Raw genomic sequence first — 23361 nt, forward strand, 5'->3', positions numbered from 1 at the left:
CCTTTATTATTATATATAAACCGGGGAGGAATTTGAGTCCATCGTTTGTAAGTGTAAGACCAAATGCGAAGACGGCCAGTACAGTCAGAAAGAGTAAACTGCACTAGTTGATCTCACCATACCAGCCCGCAAGATGCCTCTTCAGGCGCCTTTGAAAGAAACCCAACCTGGATTAAAATAAGAAGAGGCTTAGTAGAGGGGAGTAATCCTCTTTCTTGGCTGTGATGAAAGGAAAGGAAAAATTTTCCATGAGTGATGGCATTGATGGCACAGTTAGGCGGTGACATCTTGAGCTAATATGCTTAGATACTGATATTGAAGGAAAAGTAATTAGAGAGAATAATTCCTCAGAGCACTCGCCGTGATACAAATCGACAGAAAGCGCTTAGAGATGTTATTTCTCGACGTAGCTGTGAAGGTTCGAGGGTGTTTGTGATCATATTATGTGTTCCCATTGTTCTGTCAATAAGATAAGTCTTCGATAATATAGTATACATAATATTGGAAAGTATGTCAGAAGGCTATGTCATAGGATGCCGGACGACTCTGTATAGCATATAACATTTAAATTTTGAGAGCCTTAAAATTAGCCATTGAAAGTACACGCTAAAGGCTTATATATTCTAGAAATAATTCACATAGTACTTCTCTAACTATATTCCCTAATGGATGGACATTTATATTTCCTATTTTAGTATTCTCAATTTATTTAGTCAAATGTACATGTTAAAATATTTACCCATAAGAGAAGAAAAGCCAAACGAACAAGCAAAATGACGCTATGCCATTGGTCGAGAGCTTGATTATTATATGAATATGATTGTTTATGATATTCCCTAGGGATTTGCAAATAAATGGCGTTTTGAACTTCGACGAAACTGTTCCCGGAATTATGGAAGTAAAATTAAAGTGGAAATAAGCAGTTAAGTATAATAAGTTTATAACGTTCGAAATAAAAAAAAATCGATTTTAACAAATATTTATTAACAATAAATAAGTACAAATATTATTTTAGGTACAAAATATCACAATGACACAAAAATATTTACTACATTCTATATTACAAAAATACGTAGCTAATACAAAAAAAAAACACTTAAAAACATTTAAAAGATGCGATAATTATTGCACAATTAATTTATAAGCCTATCGTGTATGAAACAACTTTTATTGCTTTAGCATTTATATTAAAAATATATATTTTTTCAAATTGTATTTCACTAAGAATTCGCTCAACAAGCGTTCGTCCCGGCGTTTGTAAACGGTACTTTTTACGCGTGACGTCACGTTTAGGACAAGAGTTAAGAACTTCAACTTCACCTGTCGTGATTACAGGTCCTTAGATCCTCGGATTGAATTTCACTTTTCACAGTTTTTTTACCTTATAAATTTAAGATTAAAATATTATTGCACATCAAACAAGTGTTTTTTTTTCAGCAGTGTGATACGACCTTATTGTTACATTGTATAGAATTCAAAATATCAATTATAATTTGATTATTTATATCTAGATAGACTGTCAAAACAACACACACTAGTAAAATAGTATGACGTTTGGTGAGTGTCAAGCGTAGCTATCACGCACACTACGATAATAAAATAAGCTTTAGCACTTTTGTTGTGTGTTCTATCTACACAAAAATAATCTAAGTAAATATTTTTAACAATTAATTTTCATGTAATCCAGTGTAATGTAAAAATATTTAATTTTGTCTTATAAATCTCTAAAAAAAATATTATTGTTTCTGGTGTTAGAAAATTTCTGAACGATTTATTTGCACGCTGCATTCTAGATGGTATTGTCATTCGCACCAAACTCATGCGATAATTTCAGCTCAATTACTTGTGTGTCTTCAATTTAGATTGCAAACATATTAACAGTCTACGTCAAATACAAACTGATAAAAATCAAATAAATTCCACCTCTATCAGTAACTCAGTAGTTAGCAACGGTATATTTGTGACAATAATTTTATTATTAAGTCCACTGACAGAATGCGTTTTTTGACGTCTATCAGTTGGTCATGACAAGTGACACGATACAAAACAAACAGTCGACATAACTTTGTAACAGCGACGTTAAATACGTCGCTCGTATCATGTGTGAACAAAAATATTTCACTATCATTCAAAATTACATTTAGTTCATATAAAATTTAATGTAAATTAGCATAATTGGAATAAACTGTACTTTCTTTTTTTAAACAGAGATTATTCTCTTTCGGACAATATTGATAAGAGATTTGATAACGTTGAAAACGTCACATCAATGTTTAACTAATTACCTCCTAAACACATAATAGGCAATTGACAGTTTTTAATGATATTATACGATTCTTTATTTAAATTTACGTCATTTCAAAGTTACACATTTACAAACGCTCTCAGTGACTGGATCAGATCGGACCTTTGTATAATTTATGGACTACTTACTTAACAAGGTACTTGTTCGTTACTGAATCGATGCTATTAAGGAATAACTCTATGACATGGTGCTAAATAATAAATAACATTTACATTTTGTAATCAGAACATAATAAAAAAATATTTATTGTTTTATAAAACATATGATTTTCTTTGTAATATTATCAAATATGGATATTAGTAGTTTTTGTTCATAGATATTTTCTTAAAGCACCAGGACATAGTGTTATATTTTTTACAGAAATAGTAATGAATATGAATAATAGAAGCTAAATTATTCTTCTAAATCAACCAACTACTAATCTTAACTGCAATGATAAGTACAGAGTCATAAAAATTTAAATAGATATTCTAATATGAATCGTGTTAAAATATATTTAACTTTACAAGAATATAAATGTATTCACAGTAAAAATACACTATTGGATCATGGTGGTTTAAAGTTGCGTGTAAATTCGATGTCTATATTCGATTTGGTTCACAAAACAATTCGTTTATTTTATATTCGAGTTATAATATTATAAATTTCATTTATATTCTTCCAATAAAATATGAGATATAGTTTTATGCCACTTCGGCTCATTAATTAAAAATTCGAAATACAATTTATAATTACTTGGTTCCATATTATTTATTATATAAATAAATCTTCAATAACGGTAATACAGCCAATATAATACTACATAAAATGTATGTTAATAATATTCTCACTGACGAAAAAAATATTCTAAGAATTTATATTTAACATTCCTAAGGAAACATATCAGTTAATTTCAATAGTAATTGATATCGCGATGCATTTCTGTCGCTGAGGGAATGCGTTTCTGACGTCTGTCACTTGATCATGACAAGTGACACAGTATAAAAATAAACAGTTGACATAACATTGTAAGAGCACATTATGGATTTAAAAATATATATTATTATTTTTTTTATTATTATTTCATACTAATAGTCGCCTTGTCCTTTCTTTGAGTTCAAGTTTGCTCTATACCAAATTTCATCAAATTTGGTTCAGCGATTTGGTAGTGAAAGAGCTATAGACAAATAATATTAATACAGATTATTAATTAGTTGGACAACTGTACGATAGTAGTATTGTTTTGGTATATTATTCCCCACTTCATAGTGATATCGTTCATTCGATTCCAAACCTGTCTGAAACGCATTCTCTTAGCGGCTGCTTATCAAATAATAAACGTAACACCTTCTACAGATCTTGTTTATCAACTCAAATTTTCCAATAATGCGATAGAAGTGTAAAATTTTAATAAAACCATTAATATTATTAAAAATAACTCTAAGTACAATACACAAAATCACTAACATATATTTTCACAAAATATATATATTACCGGCTCAAAAGAGACCACTATGAGCCAAAATAATCGAAGTTTGATTGGCTCAGGTTGTACTATTTAGAGTCCTGTATAATTTTATTGTCCGTGCATATAAGCTCGAAAACTTACGACAAGCAAATATGATTTCTATTTTACATATCATAAGCCTCAGAATGCAATGGATTGAACAATGTCTATGTTTAAGTACATACGTAATAGTTTATCACGTTTGTATGGTTATGGATGTATCTTTCTTCGTTTCTAACATTTTGTAGTAGACGACAGCATCGTGAACGGTGGGGAATGTGTCCAGTTGTAGTTGTTCAGATTCTAGGGAATTGTATCGTTCAATCATTTCTAGTACTGGTCCTGAAAAACACGAAGTAAGTGATGAACAGTGCGCTCGCTATAGTTTATACTATATTTTTGTTCGCCATTCAAATCCAAACAAATAAGATCAAATCAATTTAAAGGTATTTCAAGAAACAATTATTTTTTCCGTATTCATGAGACATTATCATCAATAAAGTTTATTTAGTTATTAATACACTTTATTAATGACTTTATTGACTGCGCATTTGTTTTTAGTTATTTAATCGTTCAACTTAAATTTGAAATGATAACTTAAAACTATGTTGATCAAATCAACGATCAAGATTGCATTGAAATAAAATGATGTAAAAAAATTTAGTAACATAGTTAGTATACCTGTAAAAATTAGGCTTGGCTTAAACAGTTATTTAAAATAGGCTATTTGACAATGCGAAAAATAAATTGTGAATTATTGTAATCAGTGTATATTATGTGTTTAAAAATGGTTATTTACTAACGAATGTTGAAAATAATACTTAATTTATTCAGAAATCAATAAATAAAAATTCATTTTTTCAAACGTTTGTCACGTGATACAAAACGGTGAAGTCACTTTCTTGTAAACCTTGCTTTTCTACTATATGTACTACAGATTAAAATACAGCAAAGTGACGTCAGCGACGCCTTTGCAGCGCCATATTGTCCAAGTAGCGTTTTCGCGCATTATTTAAATATGGATTTTTTAATAAGATATTCTTCGGAAAATATGTACTAGAAATAAAAAAAAATCAACTTTTACTGGGTTCCTTAACCTCTACTAAATAAAATAAAATGGATTTTAAAAACCAGTCAAATAGCCTATTATAAAAGAGCGCATGTCGTATAAGAGTTACACACCGTTAGCGCCAGCAAGTAGAACTGTGATATCGTTCGCCACCAGCTCCTTTTGTGCTGCGACAAGACTTTTTATCCCCGGCGCATCTACGTATGACAACGCAGTGGCGTCGATTATAACACATTGTACCTGTAATACAAAATAAATCAACTTTTAATAACTGGCCATTAGAAAATCAATCTTATCTTGATAATACGAATATCTTGAAATAAGAACCCATTAACATTATAAGATTTTAATTTAACATAGTTATTTTTATTATTACAATTATTAGAAAAAGGGATATTTTTACAATAGTAGGGGTGAAAGTGACAATGGTAGTGGTGAACAGCGTTTACGAGGCGTTTGACGTTTTAAAGGCGACTTAACACTAAACTAATTCTATAATATAACATACACACTAACACACTATATTTTTTCACAGCAAAGGCATGAGAAAAGAGGGATTCCGATATGGACACTTCTAATGCCGTATACATCTACCCGCAAACCTCAGTTTCGTGTACAAGACATTCGTATATAATGTCGAGCTCCATTCATTAATTAATAATGAAACCTCACGTACTAGTTAATTTTCGGACTAAAGATACAATTAAAACAATGTTTTTGAAATCTTCCTAATCGTTTCGTCATTACTCAGGATTGTGCAGGAGAGCCACACGTATGATGACCACCATGATCCTGTACACTTTGCACCACATTCCTCCAGTCATTCCGAATCTGCCATTCGTAGGCAAGCCTGGGCACTGGATTCTGTGGATGTCTTTAACTTGTTTTTGACATAGGATGAAATAAACGAACCTTATTGCTTATACTCGAGTCCCATTCAAGCGATTCACTCTTAGCGAGGTTGCTTTCGTCATCAGCCTGTTGCTGTTTCAAGTACCCAATCTTCCTGAACAGAGTCACGCGGAAAAGATTCTTAGTTGCGAAATTGAGACCGCCGCAATAGTGGAATATTTTGATACCAGATATTTCTTCTGCCTGCAATAATACATAAAAAAGATGTAAAATCTATTTAGCAGGAAATTCGGTTAATATAAATAAATATCCATCATAGACTTATACAAAATATATATTTGTGGAGAAATTATCAAATGAAATTTAAAAAATGGTTAACTTTTTAATAAAATAAAATTAATAAAAAAATATTTTAATATCGCTCTACTCGATATACGATAAAATTGGCTATTTATTATGTCATTTAAATCAAGGAAAAGTCTCCTAATACACCGTGAGACAATTCATAAAAGATCATAGTGTAAATGATGCATTAGTAAAAATATTTTAGTCGTTAAGTACACAGATGATACTCTTATGTGTTTTAATAATTCTATTAGTATCTGTAGAATTTAAAATTTGACATAATTGTCAAATATGACATTATAAAAATGGAAATTAATAATTTCTAGAAATATTTAAACAACAAATATCACGCCTTATTTATGTTGCTTTTGCTTTCAAGTTTATGATGAAGAGAAAATTACCGTAATAAACCATATAGGAAAACAAAAAAAAAAGGATTATAATACCAAGCAAATACCATAAAAGATAAATATTCAGGATGAGATTATTCGCAGATAAAAGATACCCGTATTCATTGAACTACCAAACAGGTATTTGTGACGTTGCGAGATGGTGGGTTTTCATACTAATTAACATAATATTAATGTATACGATACAATTTATTGCAATATCCGTTTACTATAACGAAGAAATGGAATGGATTAGCCGCGGAATGTTGCCATCGGAAAATTAGTCGTTTTAAACATTAAATTAAAAAAAAAATTATATATATTTTTACATAAACAATTGTATAACATGTAATAACATATCTTAGTGCATAATAAAATATAAATTGCGATTTAAATTATTTTTTTATTTACTAATAATTATACATGACAGTTTGACAGCTTTCCGCCAAGGGTATCCCATTATTGCACTTGGCGTACCATGTTTGCTTTTCTACTAACCGAACTGACAGGATACGTCAAATTTGATAGAGAAACTTAAATAAATTTCAATAATGATTTACTTTATTGTACGCCTCCTCCTATCTTTAGGCTTAATTGGAGGAGGGACATGAGTAATACCTTAAAATGGGGCATGATTATTGATTTATTTATGCTTTATTGCACCAACATTTAATGTTACATGATACGTATGGATAAACATTCTGCCGTGGGATATCTATAATGCCGTTATCTAACTAAACTCAATTATGAGCTATAAGCCAAAAACGCGGTAAAATTTTAAAATGTATGTAACTTATCGATAATAGGACCATAAAGTTATTTGCAAAACCAATTAAGATATAAAAAATGGTAAATATATGACGATAGAGTTGGAAGTTGGAAATCGATCAGATGTCAGTTAGCGGCATAGTAACTATCCTTAAAAAATAAAATCTAGAAAATTCTACCAAATATACAACGTTACTATAATACAATACTCACAGCTCGGTACCTCTTTATATCTAAATATAGGTCGGTATCCAGGACTCGTCCGAGGAGGCACGTGTACGGCTTTTGAGAACGACAGAACAATGTCCCCACACTTGCCAGTAATCCTGCTCCGAGTCTGGAAAGTAGTTTCATACAACTTATTGATCAGCTATCTACATCGTGGATGTGACCATTCATGCCTGACTTATTTAGAGAGTTATATATGTGTTTGTCAAGTGCTGAGATGTCCCAACTCCCAGTGGTAAAAATGCGTGCACCTTGAAAAATGTGCTATAATTGTGTTTATAATTCATCTCATGCTCGGCGGTGAAGGAAAACATCGTGAGGAAACCTGCATGTGTCTAATTTCATCGAAATTCTGCCACATGTGCATTCCACCAACCCGGAACAGCGTGGTGGAATATGTGATTTCGTCTAGTTGGTATGTCATACTTGAGTTATCAAAATCTGTTAAAGTTCAATTTTAGTCGTGAGGTCGTTGGACTTTTTTATTTCTAGGATTGACGGACTAGAAAATGGGTCATCTGATCGTGAGTGATCGTCACTGTCCATAAAATTTTGCGTGGTAAGAAATATTGACCGTCAATTATTTAGCTAAATCGATGGTTGTGACCACTTAAGTTCAGTTAGTCCATATGTTCATCCGCCAAACTTTGCCATAAAAAAGAAAGCCTGTAAATAGGAACACGGTCCAATATGTCTTAGACTAACCTTACAATTGGAGGACTATGCGGCTATTATCATTACATAGTACAAAACAAAGTCGCTTACAGCTGTCTGTCACTATGTATGATCATATATTTAAAATTATACAACGGATTTTGATGCGATTTTTTTTAATAGATAAAGTGATTCGAGAGGAAGAGTTTTATATATAATATAGTAAAGAAACACAAAATACTTTCAGATGTTTCTAATGTGAAGTCATAACTCGTAAATAAACAAATTCTGTAGTATATTTAGTATCAACATTGCACACGTGCGGAGTCAGGGTGGATCGATTTTTAAATAAACAATTAAAAATGTGTATCTTATGCTAAATACTCACCCAATGTCAATGTCTATTAGCAACGTGATCAAGAATGTGACGAGCCAAACGATTGCGTCCAATTTGCTGAGATTCCAAAACCTTAAATAAAACGTCTTCTGAAACATTTATAAATAAGGGTTCTCCTATTTGGTAACAAGGTAAATAGCCGAATTGGCCCAGCAGATAGAGCACTAAGTACCAAATAAGCACTAAATTTTAAAGATAGAAATAATACACCAAATTGATTAATATATTCGCCCTATTTACCCCCTCTTATAAGCTTATCACTTATGTTAAGAGTAGGGACGATAATAGCCCAAAGGTTCAGACTCTATCCTGCGATTTTTTACATCTATAAGGCCCATAAGCCATTGCACCATTGACGATTGTCTTATTATAAGTTCTTAATTTAAGTTATTTTAATTATGGCCATTTCATACTCGGCATTGAAGGTAGACAAAATGAGGAAGTCTGCATATGTCGAATGATGTGCTATATTTGCGATCATTACGTGCATCAAAATAGCTTAGTAAAATTAGTCTCTTTAAGAAAGTCTCGTGAGGAATCCTGTGACTAATTTCAAAGAAATTCTGCCATAAGCGTATCCACCAAACCGCATTGGAGCAACTGGAAGATGTTCCAAACCTTCTCCTCAAAGGGAAAGGAGACCTTAGCCCAGCAGAGGGTAATTTACAGGCTGTTAATGTTGATGTTAATTGAAATGTTTATTTAGCTTTTATCCTCTTGGTTTTGAATTTTGAATTTCGAACTCATTACCTTAAACTAACACAATAAGAGCACTCACTTGGCTAGCTCCTTGACCTGCATGAACATGCCCTTAAGGGACACGACGATGATGGAAGCCAGCACGCAACGAGGCAGCAGCTCAAATAAGGGCCCCACCCAAAGCAAAACGCACAGGATCAGAGAAGCGCTAACTACCGAGGTTAGACATGTTTTGCTGCCTGCCTATTTAAAAAAAAAACTGTATTGAAGGCATTTTATTTGGCCCTGATTATAATAATAGATATTCCACTAGGTGATATACGATGTTTAATAGAAAAGAGATAGAAAATAGTCTTCCAATAAACGCAAATGATTATTGGTTACGTAAAAAAGATTCTGAATACTAGATTAATGGGCTGTTTATTAAATAAATTGCTATAATACTTAGTAAACTCTTTTAAAGTGCAAGGTCAAGACTGTCATATAGCAAATTTAGGTGGTTAACCTGCTTTTTTTATGAAGTCGCTCAATTGATTATGATTCCTAGGGCCTAATTTATCCATGTATATTTTTTTAATAATTTGATATCACTGAATTATATACAAATATAATTTACATACCTGATACTGGATATAAGATCTAGATAAACTCGCGCAGAGTGGAGCGCAACCGAAGAATGACCCAAACATATTGCTTGCTCCCTGTAGGAGAAAGTTCGAATAAAAATAACGTAGCAGCCACACGTGTGGAAATGTCATTTCTTCTCTAGAGAGGATTTCACAACCCTGCATTAATACTCAAAGCTGGGTTAGGAAATCTGACTAAAAACTTTTTCTAACCATGTTATCATTCCCAAAAGGCATGTAAAAAGTGGGTGTATTTTGCCCAAATATTAATCCGCAATCCTTAAGGTTCAAAGTCTCTTAACTATAACAATATAGGTTTTTTAATGACACAACTAATAAAGCGTGTTTTAAAACTCTGTACGTGAAAGTCGCTCATAGTTTCACTTATGTTTTAAGGGTTGATAGGAAAGTTTTGGGCACAAAAAGTAGGATAGTTCCTTGGAGTTCAAATTTCATCAAAATCAATTTAGTGATTTTACCGTGAAAGAGCAAGAGACAAAACATATCTGGTTATACGCTTTCCCATGCTTTATAGAAAACCTTACCAAGGCCAGTAGCTCTTGATTGGCATCAACTTCGTACTTCTCCTTGGTCGCGAAGATCAGTGCCATGGACATGGATATGGTGTAAGTCACCATGGTGATGGTGAAGGCATCTAGGGCTATCGTTGGGATCATTTCTATTGCTGGCACTTTAGGTTCTGGCAAACTGAAAAAAAATGTTTGTTATCTATTCTATATTTAAATTGTTAAGCAAAAATTTCACAATTATTATATTGATATTTTTCAAGATCGAGATGATTTCTTCTGATTTTTTGTTGTTGGTTCAATATCGATTTAGAAAAACTTTATATTGTAGTTACTATGTTCCTGAATGCGTTCAATAATATTAAAATTTAACTGTTTCGTTATATTTCTTGTTTTTACAAAATATGACAAAAAATATATTGCAGCGTCTTTATAGTAGCCCATATAAATTCCATGTCTTTAAATCTATGTAAAACCATATTTTATCATATTAATTTAGAAACAAATAATTAAAATTATGTAGTCGATATCAAACGGTAAATGAGTAACGAAATTGTTTCCTAATGTCATTAGATAAAGACTTACCCAGTAGGAATAGTTCCAACTAAGGAAACACCGTATAACTCCTTGAGATTGCCAAATTTGGAAGCCAGAGTGCCAAATACTATCGCCATTAGTTCTATGGGCACGGGGACACGACTGATCTTGCTTATCCGAGGCTGAAAGAAGAATACAATCAATTAAAACTTTATTAATATTTACAATATTTATTGGCCCATATACCACCGTCGCTAGAAATTAGTATTGTAAGCAATGATTGCTTCGATCGCCAATACTTCCCTAATCTTGAGAACTAAAACTAATTGTTGTTGCGTCTAATCTGTATACAGATTACCGTGCAAATTTCATAGAACATTACTGATAATTGCTGTTTCACGTAATTATGAAGGTTCTACCTTCGCCAACAGCTAGTATATTTTATGATAGGCTTCAAAAAAGATCTGCCACCAAGTTTGGCATAGAAAGAAGTCATAGTCCTTCACTATACTTTCATTTAAAGTACGAAATTACTGGTCACTACATGATTCTTGTATAGTCAAGCCATAAACTAATCGGAGGTATTTTTATTTGTTTTTATTTTATGGTATAGGTTGGCGGACGAGCATATGTGCCACATGATGGTAAGTGGTCACCATCACCCATAGCCAATGACGCTGTAAGAAATATTAACTATTCCTTACGTCGTCAATGTGCCACCAACCTTTGGAACTAAGATGTTATGTCCCTTGTGCCTGTAGTTGACTGGCTCACTCACCCTTCAAACCGGAACACAACAATACTGAGTACTGTTATTTGGCGGTAGAATAACTGATGAGTGGGTGGTACCTACCCAGACGGGCTTGCACAAAGCCCTACCACCAAGTATAAGTAGTCCGGTGTAGGCATCGGATTGCTTACACCTACTGTCAAGGAATTAAGTGCACTTGGATGAACGCTTTTGAACTATAATATACTTAATATTTGTAATACTCCTTCACTATAGTCTGTTCGCGTTAAGAATGCAGTGAGTTGTCATTGTTTACCGCCCCGACTCCGTCTCCTGACCAAACAAATCTTTTCAAATTACAAAGTCAAATTCACGTTGAACAGGTAAAGACATAAGTTCGAACGTGAAGGTTGTGGATTTAATTAATTATTAACTGATACTTTTATTTTTATAATTTAAATTTTGTTTATTCATTTAATTTATTCAAGTTGTAAACGTAATAATTGTAACCTATAGCTACTAGATGGCGTTAACGCGAAGAGACTATAGTGGATCTGAATAGCCATTGTGAATGCTCCATGACGTGGTCTACTGACCAGATAAGTCACCGTAACGAATTCAATCAGTGACGTCATCTCATTATAATTTATAAATTTAAACATACCTTTAAAATTTCATTATTCAACGCGATTATCGTGCACGTGACCGCTGATATCGCGAACGCGATCCAGTTCGCATTCGGTACACTCTTGACGATTTCAATAGCAGTCTGTAATTGAGAAAGTACTTAACGCTAGTGGTCTTTTAATTGCGTTACATTATCTATTTTAAATGTAATAGTTATGTACGGTAACTTTAAGATGTTATAACTTTTGATAGTTTTTACTGATTTTGACGAAAGAACAGACCAAGTTGTATCATGGAATAATATACATTTGAAGATAACTCTGGCCAAAAAATAAAAGAAAACATCTTTTTTGGGTATTTTTTTCGAAAACACAGCCAGAAACAATTTTATTATTTTTTATAGATAATAATCTCTTGATATAGGTAGCCTTTACCCGAGTTGGGTTCGCTTAGTTTTCAAAGACTTTAGTAGTTCTTAAGTTAGCGAATATATTTTGAATAAGTTCTACTTACAAATATAACTTTGTAATTGGATCCTAATTTTGGCAGTCTGACTCCCAAGAGATCTTTCAGTTGAGATGAGAGAACGTGGAAGGAGGCTGCGGTCGTGAAACCGGATACGAGAGGCTCCGAGAGCAGAGTGGACACCGCGCCCAGCCTCATCATCCACATTATCACCTGAAAGAAACAACATAGCCTTGACTTGACTTGAAAAATGGAGGAACATGTCATTTTCCAACGAAATTAAATATGAAAATTATTTTTATTGAAATAATTGTTTGAATTATTCAATTTCGAAGAATTTTTTCAACATTTACACAACATCACACTAATTGTTGACAACTAAAGTTAATAAAAGAAGATTTGCCAAAACAAACATTCCCAGTTATTCTTTAATTTGGACACAGTTGTAATAGAAGGTTGTATGTTTTATGGTATTGTTCTTGCAACTATTATTTGCAAGAACTGACAATAAGTTTAACAAAGTGTATTGTAATTTATTGTATAGTACGACACAACTTGGATGTAGCATCGGCAAAATACGTAAAACTGATTACTGCAGATTTACACAAACAATAGAAATAGCTCCCTATCGCGCTATTCGACGCTATTTGTAGCTATAGATTCTTGCGTCAGTTCAACCCGAGAAAGCAAATCGACTTGTCAAATTGACGAATATATGAGGTCATATGATATTACAAGTTATTACGTTTGTGTAAAGATCATATTCACATAAGAAATATATATTGATAATTTGGGAGAGCGTACTTAAGTCGGCTGTGACCGGTTTTACGAATTTTTCCGATGCTACATGTAATTTCTGTCATACTATACATCTAAATTTAATTACTAACGTCAAAGTGAAACAATCATTTTTTATGTATAAATTAAGACTATCTTCATATACTTCATATACATATATATACAAATATGCATATACATAAATGTATATATAAATAGAAAGTCTTACAGATTAAAAACAAATCAGATTATTTTACAATTGGACAGAAACCTATGACCCAATCTCAAGCAACAAATGAAGTTAAAAGCTTTATATTGCTTTTGGTGCTGCCGTTTTGTCCCATAATAACTTGCCTTTAACAAAAAGAATAGTAGCAATTTTCCATCCAAACAAAGGAATTACTAATATTCCTACCCTTTCGTTTTAGGCTTAGTCTTAAGGGTCAGATTCAGGTCGATCCTGTGACTCTTTCCATCACAAGGCGGCACATAGACCATTGCACCATTGTTGCTTCGAAAAATTATCATTACAAATGTTTTTTTTGACGACCTCCGTGGTCGAGTGTCCGAGGTCCTGGGTTCGATTCCCGGCTTAGTCGATGTAGATTATCATTCGTATTCTATGTTGTCTTAGGTCCGGGTGTTTGTGGTACTGTAGTTACTTCTGATTTTCCATAACACAAATGCTTTAGCTACTTACATTGGGATCAGAGTAATGTATGTGATGTTGTCTAATATTTATTTATTATTTATTTATTATTATTATTTATTTTTTGTCGTTATACTCACTTGCATTAAGCCAATAGTTAAGGAGAGTACGCTGAGTATTTCCATCGCTGAATAACCTCCGGTCAAGAAAGGTGGACCTGATAAAAAAGGAAATCATAATTAAAGCGTTGTCAACATCATATCTCATCTTTAAAGGTATTCGAATTTTAATCATCAAATCAAAATATACTATATTCAAGTAGATTTGTACAAGCATGTTTTTAAAACGTAATTTAATAAACTATATTAAGTGAAGCTATCACCGGTTCGGAACGCAAATTCCACCGAGAAGAACCGGCAAGAAACTCATTACTAATTAAAAAATACAAATTTACCTTCTGAAGATGTGACGTTAACAGCAGTGACTAATTCCGCGTGAGTTGAATGCTGTGAAACTACCTGAAAGAATCGGTAACAATAACTGCTTAAGAGGTTATTGAACTTTAAAGTAGGTATACTGAGATGGTACTAAAATGCTACTATCAATACAATGAAGCTTTAAAAAAGACATCACAAGTCAAAAAAACGTGCGCATTTTATATTTGTTAAGTTAGCCAAAATTATTCAAACACAATGAATTATAATTTATATAGGGACCCGCCCGGCTTCGCACGAGTGCAATGCTGATACTAAATATATGACAGAATTTTTCTTATTTCTTAACTATATGGTCCATGTATTACATACATATATACAAAGACGTTCCTCTCGAATCATAATGTCTATTAAAAAAAAACCGCATCAAAACCTGTTTTCGTAATTTTCAAGATCTAAGCATACATAGGGATAGATAGCGGTAAGCGACTTTGTTTTATACTATGTAATGATAATAATGATCTAAATTACAATTAAAATCAAAATTTGTTGAATTAATTGTATTTTATAACTACTACTTATGTTATCTGAATTTAAAATCTTAAATTATTTTCACGTTTTGTTTGGGCTTTTGTATTGCTAATTACTAAAATGTTAATGGACTTACCTTACCCGCCATAAGGCAGGCGACCGCGAACGTCCCCATAGACACATGGGGTGAGGTGCCGAATATCACATATATAAGTACAGGGAAAAATGCCATGTATAGACCGACTATAGGAGGCACTTCAGCTAACATCGCGTAGGCCATACCTAAAAAAAATTATTGGTCATTTAAATTGTTTTCTTTTTTTTGTGAACTGTATCTGCGATGTGCAAAGTTCAGTTATGACAATTAAACCTCTTTGAACCCTCAATAAAGTTGGTGAGAATCGAAAGATTTTTTTTTGCTTATTTGTGTATTAAGATTGGTAGATGGTTTCGAAAAGTTGGCAAATGTTTTAATCTAAACAGCGTATCCTTAACAACGCAAATAGTTTAAACTGGAGACCCTTACTAGTTCTAGTTTTTTATTAATACACTGAAAGTATAAAGTTAACAATTGTCCTAACTTAGATTTATACAACATTAACTGTACCCTTCTTCCACGTTGAGAAGACACATGCTGCTCAAATGCAGGTTGGTGAATACACATGTGACTAAAATTATATGTATATAATTGAAATTAGGCAAATGCAGGTTTTCTCACGATGTTTTTCTTCACCGCCGAGCACGAAATTAATTATAAACACATGAAAATGCAGTAGTCTGGGTTTGAACTCTCAATCATCAGTTAAGACTCACGCGTTCTAACCACCGGGCCATCTCGTCTCAGATTAATACACGAAGTAGAGAATGCTTATTTTGATTTTACCTTGTGGTATGTGCATGACGGCAGTCGTGGCGCCGGCTACCAGGTCGCCAACCAAATCCTTCTTCATATTGTATCGCGGCAGCCATCTTGCAATCGGTAGCGAGTTCAGGAGACAATCACCAAAGCCACAGTTTTGGACTACTCTCTTGCATCTGTATCCCACTGGAATTATGAAGGCGGGATAAATATTTTTATAATATTATTTTACGTATCGACTGCCTCATTTATATATTAGCTCAAAAGTTCTTACACCGCGAAATCGTGGATTCAAGCTCCAGATCAGGCGGATACAATGTGACTGTCTTTTTTTTGTAGTTCGGCAGAGTTAAGGAAATGTGTCCATTCTAGTCTCGTACCTTGAAGATTAGTTAAGCCGATGTATGCCTGACGTTTCGATCATATAGAATTTGCTGTCCTATCGGATTATTAAAGTATGGGACGTGTGTACTATGTTATGAGCATGTTCTGCGCAGGCTACATAGAGATTAGTCATCGCGACTATTATCTAATAGGAATAAAATATAAATTCCAAATAAACTCTCATTTACTTATTTAAAATATTTTATAACATTTCTTCAAATATGAATGGTCTATAGACTAAAAGAAATCCACATAAAATATGTAACTGTAAATTTTAAAGATGTGCCGTTTTTCAACACCAATTCGAATTTTGTTTTTGACTACTAAAACAGTAATTAATCAAATATACAGTTCAAATTTATGTATTATTTTGGAACGAACTTAGTGGTATTTTAATTTTTCATTACTTCTCATATTTATTGACAATAATTTTAAAAAAATAAAATGTCACCAAGATAAAGATCCTTACGTGGTTTTTCCGGGACTTGATAATCAGCATCCTTGTTGAGGGCATCCTGCTGGTAGACACGTCGTATCACGTTAAACTGCTGGCTGGGCCGGGACTGCAGCCTGAAAATTAAGTACATATCATCAATTATAAAGAAAAAAGTTGATTCTGTTTTTGGAATTCAAGCACAAATATTCAGAAAAATCTGAACACAAGTGACAACATTATTGTTGGTATAACCATTATTTTGGAAAATACCTTTGTAGGTCTTTTTTAAAATTATGCTTCTTGGGTTGAGTTATGGAAAAAAAGTGGTGACAGTTAATTGTTATGATAGTCCCGCACAGGAACTACATGATATAGTTGCCTTCTAAACCACCAGTTTAGAGCTAAGTCGCTCGAATTGGGCAACTTCACAGTTTATTTTATTTTACAATATTCGTTATTCGAATTTTTATTATAAATTTCAACTGTGAAAGTTTGAATTTGTGAGTGAGCGTTATAGCAGTCGTGAAAAGAGAGGAAATTACATTTAGCACAAAGTTATTCTTAATTTATTATCGTTAATCACAAGTGGAGCTTTACACGCGCGTACACAAGTACTTTTTTTATTTCTTTAACAGTAAACGGTTCTAGAGGAGACATTTTTTTCCTTATAATTTTCAGCTGAAGAAAATTTTGTGCGTTTAAATTCTGAAGCAAGTATTCGCCAAACGTTTGGGCATATCCACAAACTCCTGTTTGATGACACAAAGAAAAAGTTAATATTAGGACGCAAAATTTACAAATACGTTCTTCTGTCCTTTACGTGTGGGATGTTGAACTATTAAATTAAGTAATTAGTTTTTTGTGTTTAATTTACATGTGCCCTTGCATCAACAGTCATATTTATATTATTCAAACCCGCATTGACGGATTGGAAACATTTTTCTCAGCAGTGAAATATTTAAAGGCAGTTGTTTAGATTTTTAAATTGGATTGAGAGAATTTAATTTATCAACACGTACGAAATACACGCGGCAGATTTTAAATCCAAAGCTTTATTAAGTAGAATTAAAAAAAAAAAACGAACGAGGTCTTCGATTTTTAAATTCTTTAACGGTAAAAAGGAATGTCAAGACATTCTAGATTTTGACAAATAGTGGTGTAGCATGGTGGGCAATCTTAATACTTTGAATCCCATAACAATGAGCACTAGGAACAATTTGTGTTAGACGTGAAATAATCAAACGTTTTCAATTTCAAACTAATACTAGCCGTTCGTGTTGACGTTCCGAATACTCCTGTAACAGTGGAACATTTTCGTCGTCGTCGTTATTGTTATGTCGGAAATCACTTTCGAATAATATTAACGTTTTTTTCATACGCATTTTCACGAGCACAGATTATCAAAGCAATAATTCGTTGGATATATTTTTCTATACTATCATCACTATTCACAACACTATTTGAAAGGCTAATGGATGTGATCGTGTTTGGTCAAACTCTTAATACTTTGCACTTGTAATTATCTGTTTTAGTTTAATTGTCTGTGTAAACGATTGGTCGTCTCATTAGCTACTGGGGCAAGAGTAAATCTAAGTACGGCACGGTATCGTTGGAATGAATAACAGTTGGTAACTATTTTGCGCAAAAATTTCAGAATACTTTCGAAAACACATTTCATTATACATTTTTTCGTCTTATTTGTCAAGCCGACCAATCTCTTCTAATCGACATTATTTCAATTAAGTAAAATTAAGTATTTAGTTTTGGGTTACTCTTTTTGTACATAATATAAATACTTAGGACGTATGAACTATTAATTTAAATTTAGAAGACGCTACTTATTATCTTATTTATTTTTTTATTTATTGATTATTTTTTTGCATTTCTGTATTAGATACCAACAATATTATACACAACGATGACAATTTATTGCTATTAGTAATATGCAAGACAATAATTATTAAATTTCGTTACAAAAAAAATACCAAATGTTATAAAACTCTGTGGCCTTATCGAACAATAATTCGAGATATCATCCAAGTCAATACTTTATAGTGTATAAACTCCACTGGTCCACTAACCTCAGCACAATACAGAGATAACGTTAATTTCCTCGTCCTACGATACATATTGTTATTATAAATAATTTTATAAATATGTATAATATCCTTACATTCCTAAAGCAATGTTCTGTATGTGCGTGTGTAATTGTGTACCAACACACGTGAACTATTTCAAATTTTATTATTTTTAAATTTTAACCGATAATTATTGTTTTAATATTGGAAAATAACCAGTGTTTGAAAAATATATTTTAATTGATATTTTTTATTAAAATACATTTTTGAAGTTGTATTTTTGTTTTATTTTGAGAAATCTAAAAAACGCGATACCTAGTTAAAAAGTTGTTCACTATTGCGTAATACTTATGGAGGTTAAAATTATCGCAAATAGTATTACTTCCACACGGGAATACGACGAATTACCAATAACCCAATGATGTTGTAGTAAACAGATATGATATTAACGCGCAAAAGTGAAGACTAGAAAACGTCCTAATTGTGACGTTTGCCTTTAGTTGTTTTACGTAGTAATACGTTATAATACATCATAATTACGTAGTAATACGTTTTGCGTAATTAAAACATCTAGTTATCCCTTTTACTTATTGTTTTTATCAAGCTATCTTTTTTACTTTTAACGAAATGTAAAAATAAACTAAAATAAACGGTCCCCGGCGCGGCACACTTTTTTCTGTCATTTAGTATGGATATAACATATCTGTTTATTAGAATATCATTGCAATAACCCTGTATTGTAGATATTACTCAAAAAAGGACGAAATTATCATTACTCATATTGATATTTGCTTAAAATCATCAATTAAAATCTTTTGAAATTATTATTATCTTTAAACTAAAAAGCGATATATATACACCGCCGAGCAGATTATATATAAACGTACCTAGTTGTTTTTTATTAGACACCTAGTTTCGGTATATAACCGTTATATAAGGTTTATAAATCATTTACTATTGATTATCAATGTCAAGAGTACAGTTTTATTGTTTTAAATTGACCTGACATTCACCAATGACGCATATGTAGAAATCAAATTTTTTCATTCGGACAGAATCCCAAAAAGCCCATACATCGCTTTTTCCTTGAAAATTCCTGTATGTACCTACTTCTCTGAGAATGAATATTTTTTATAATAAATTAACCTTGGTGGTAGGGCTTTGTGCAAGCCCGTCTGGGTACCACCCACTCATCAGTTATTCTACCGCCAAATAACAGTAGTCAGTATTGTTGTGTTCCGGTTTGAAGGGTGAGTGAGCAAGTGTAACAGGTAAAGGGGACATAACATCTCAGTTCCCAAGGTTCGTGGTACATTGACGATGTAAGGAATAGTTAATATTTCTTACAGCGTCATTGTCCATGGGTGATGGTGACCACTTACCATCAGGTAGCCCATATGTTCGTCCGTCAACCTATACCATAAAAAAAACCTTACATGGAAATGTTTCCTACCAAAGTTTCAAGCATGAGGCAGTTATTAATGACTTAACACTTCTACCTATATTTGTTATAGTTTATTTATGTATTGTGTATGTTTGTTTATTACTAGAATTATAATAATTCTAGTAATAAATAGTAACTTTCAGATAAATCCTTTTGCGTTTCGAAGTTGATTCGGAGTAAAATCAGACACGATACGTAGCTGGGACAAGATTCTAAATTTTTTTTTTTAAATTTATAATCACTATTTATTATAAAACAAAGTCCTCTGGCCGTGTCTGTTTGTCTGTATGTTGGCGATAAAGTTTAAAACTACTGAACGGATTTTCATGCGGTTTTCACTAACAAACAAAAGGATTAATAAGGAAGGTTTAGATATATAAAATTTATTAAGCTTTTTGTGTGAATAAGTTTAATAGAAGGACAATTGTTAAACGTAATAAATAGTTAGTAATTTGTAACAGCTTAGGTGTTTTAGTATCAGAAACGTATCGTAGCCGTTTTGATGTGATTGGTCGCACGTAGTAAACCCAGGAAGGTAATCCCCTAATATTATGAATGTAAAAGTTTTTGAGGATGAATGTATGTTTGTTACTCTTTCACGAAAAAACTACTGAACGGATTTGGATGAAATTTTACAGTAATATAGGTTATACATAAGAATAACATATAGGCTACAATTTATAATGATTTTATATATACATATCAAGTACCCATGCAAAGCCGAGGCCGGTAGCTAGTATGTAATACATAAATTATGTATATGTATGAACCATGTGACATATCAATTTCTTGAAACAATAACGAGTTTTTGGCATAAACTTGAAAACGTAACACCAATAATTTTTAGTTTACTTTGGTTTTCAATCATTTGTATTAGAAATTAAAAAAAAAAAACGGTATGATTTAAAAATTATTTTCAATTTCAAAACTTTAAAGATATTGTCATTAAAAATTTAAATCTCTCATAAATCAGAAATCACTGGAACAAACAAAGTATTTATAGACTATATTGGCAGCAAATATGCTCTACTTCAACCCCTTGAAAACTTATTTACCGCCATCCTGTATGTCAAATTAAAGTGACATTGCTTTTATATAAAGTAGAAAACACGTGTGACGTTAACATCACAAATAAACTTCAACTCTAATTGCATACAGCATAAAGAACACATTCGTTTAACTAGCCATATCCAACGTTCTATAATTTTGACCCGATTTTATTTATATATTAAATGTAATTCCTTACCATCCATTGGGGTTCAACTTTTCCTTTTCAGAGTCCTTGGTTTCACTACCGGTCCTCATTGTTAACTCACTTCTGTACACTTTAAATTTCTATCACAACATAATCACTTTACTCACTTCTATAATTTAATTAATATTTTCGAAATATCTTGTTTTATTTTTAATCTGTAATTCGAATGTACTTTATAAACTATATGTCTATTTATAATCTATAAATTTAATATCTTATTTAATATAATTCAAATACAATTAATATATTAATTATTGAAAAGAAATTTTATTTGACGTTAGAAAAATATTTATAAAATGTAATAGTGATGCGCTTTTACTTTTAAAATAATACAGACTATAGGTTTAAATTTGTTTTTTTAATTATATCATATTAAATAAACGCTTAATTTAAAATATCCAATAAAAAACATACTGGCTGAATACAAATTTATTTTAAACTATAAAAAAAATATATCAAAAAAAAAATTATCCGCTTTTGAATTTAAACTTGATAAATCACCAGCCGCGAAAGTGTACACAGAGTATCAGCTTCAATGTGTTGGTAAGAACTGGTTAATATTTGCAATAATATTTGCATTATTTGACCCACACGCGAATAGGTTATGTTTATTGAATGATAACATCACTACTATATTAAATAAAAAATTAAATAAGAACTAACTATTACTAAAACATTATATAATTATTACCTATTAAATTTAATTCACGAAAAAGAACAAATAAAAATAAAAAAAAAAAAAATCTACTCCGTATCAACGCTCGATAGATACTGCGACAGCCTATACCGCAAACAGACTTTAAGGCAGTTTTTTATTGCAATAATCTCTGAGATAAAATTTGGTACTTGTTTGCATAGCGTCTTAACTAAACGAATGCGTCAAACAACAACTACGAAAATAGGAAACGTAGACTATTTCGTCAATTTCGCTCGAACCAGCAAAATATCGTCGATACCTATTTGATCAAAGATTAGTTATGCATGTGTGCACAGTTTTTTATATGTATTTGCCAGATACATATACATAATTACAATACAAATGTGTGCAATTTAGCTACGCATCACACACATTTTCAAATATCCCGTGTCCTCTAATAAAAAATAATTTCACTAGCGATCCGCCCCGGCATCGCAATGAATCTGCTTATTCACCACATCACATTAGAAATTTCTAAAGTTATCAGTTTTTCTTTACTATATTGTACAAGTATTACATATAAAAACCTTCCTATCGAATCACTCTATCTATTAAAAAGCACCGCATCAAAATCCGTTGCGCAATTTTAAAGATCTAAGCATACATAGGGACAGACAGCGGTAAGCGACTTTGTTTTATACTATTTAATGATGATAATGATAATAATATAGACGATATGCTTTATTTAGATGAATTTTCAGTATTTTTGTTTTGGAGTTTTAATAATCCTCTTAATAAACGACTAAAAATAACCATGACGATTTTGGATTTTTACGAATTGACGTATAAATTATTGGTACCGGATAAATCATATGTGCTTAGTCATACTATGTATTGAAATACACTTTCAAGTACTTCATTTGGCGGTATGGTGCGCCACAACTTAGATGTAGCACCGGAGAATTAGTTAAAACCGATTTATACAACCAATACAAAGAGCTCCCCATCGCGCCGTTCGACGCTATTCGTCGCTATAGATTCTCGCGTCGATCAACCCGAGAAAGCAAGTGACGTGTCAAATTGAAGAATATATTAAGGTCATATGTTATTACAAATTATTAAGTCTGTGTAAAGATCATATTCGCATAAGTAATAAATATTGATAATTGGGGA

The 23361-nt window shown here is 32.0% G+C and overlaps 1 protein-coding gene across 5 annotated transcripts in view; it reads right to left on the reverse strand.

The window, feature by feature from the left end:
- LOC124532709 (prestin) overlaps positions 1-23361 on the reverse strand; it is a 35923-nt gene that overhangs the window by 3167 nt on the left and 9395 nt on the right. For 3 of the 5 annotated variants that reach the window (XM_047107741.1, XM_047107742.1, XM_047107743.1), the window contains exons 2-17: positions 16808-16908; positions 15979-16140; positions 15232-15377; positions 14585-14648; positions 14271-14347; positions 12753-12917; positions 12277-12381; positions 10931-11064; positions 10364-10526; positions 9813-9893; positions 9272-9435; positions 8485-8565; positions 7428-7551; positions 5773-5955; positions 4974-5100; positions 3790-4133 (exon numbers count right to left, since the gene is read on the reverse strand). In XM_047107741.1, coding sequence (XP_046963697.1) covers positions 3988-4133; positions 4974-5100; positions 5773-5955; positions 7428-7551; positions 8485-8565; positions 9272-9435; positions 9813-9893; positions 10364-10526; positions 10931-11064; positions 12277-12381; positions 12753-12917; positions 14271-14347; positions 14585-14648; positions 15232-15377; positions 15979-16140; positions 16808-16908 — 2023 coding nt within the window. In that variant the 3' untranslated portion in view covers positions 3790-3987. Of the gene's footprint in view, positions 1-3789; positions 4134-4973; positions 5101-5772; positions 5956-7427; positions 7552-8484; positions 8566-9271; positions 9436-9812; positions 9894-10363; positions 10527-10930; positions 11065-12276; positions 12382-12752; positions 12918-14270; positions 14348-14584; positions 14649-15231; positions 15378-15978; positions 16141-16807; positions 16909-21542; positions 21704-23361 lie in introns of those variants that run through there. The other 2 variants (XM_047107739.1, XM_047107740.1) reach the window with 2 other exon arrangements.

Source organism: Vanessa cardui, chromosome 10, assembly GCF_905220365.1.
Source record: "Vanessa cardui chromosome 10, ilVanCard2.1, whole genome shotgun sequence".
In the NCBI taxonomy this organism is placed as follows: domain Eukaryota; kingdom Metazoa; phylum Arthropoda; class Insecta; order Lepidoptera; family Nymphalidae; genus Vanessa; species Vanessa cardui.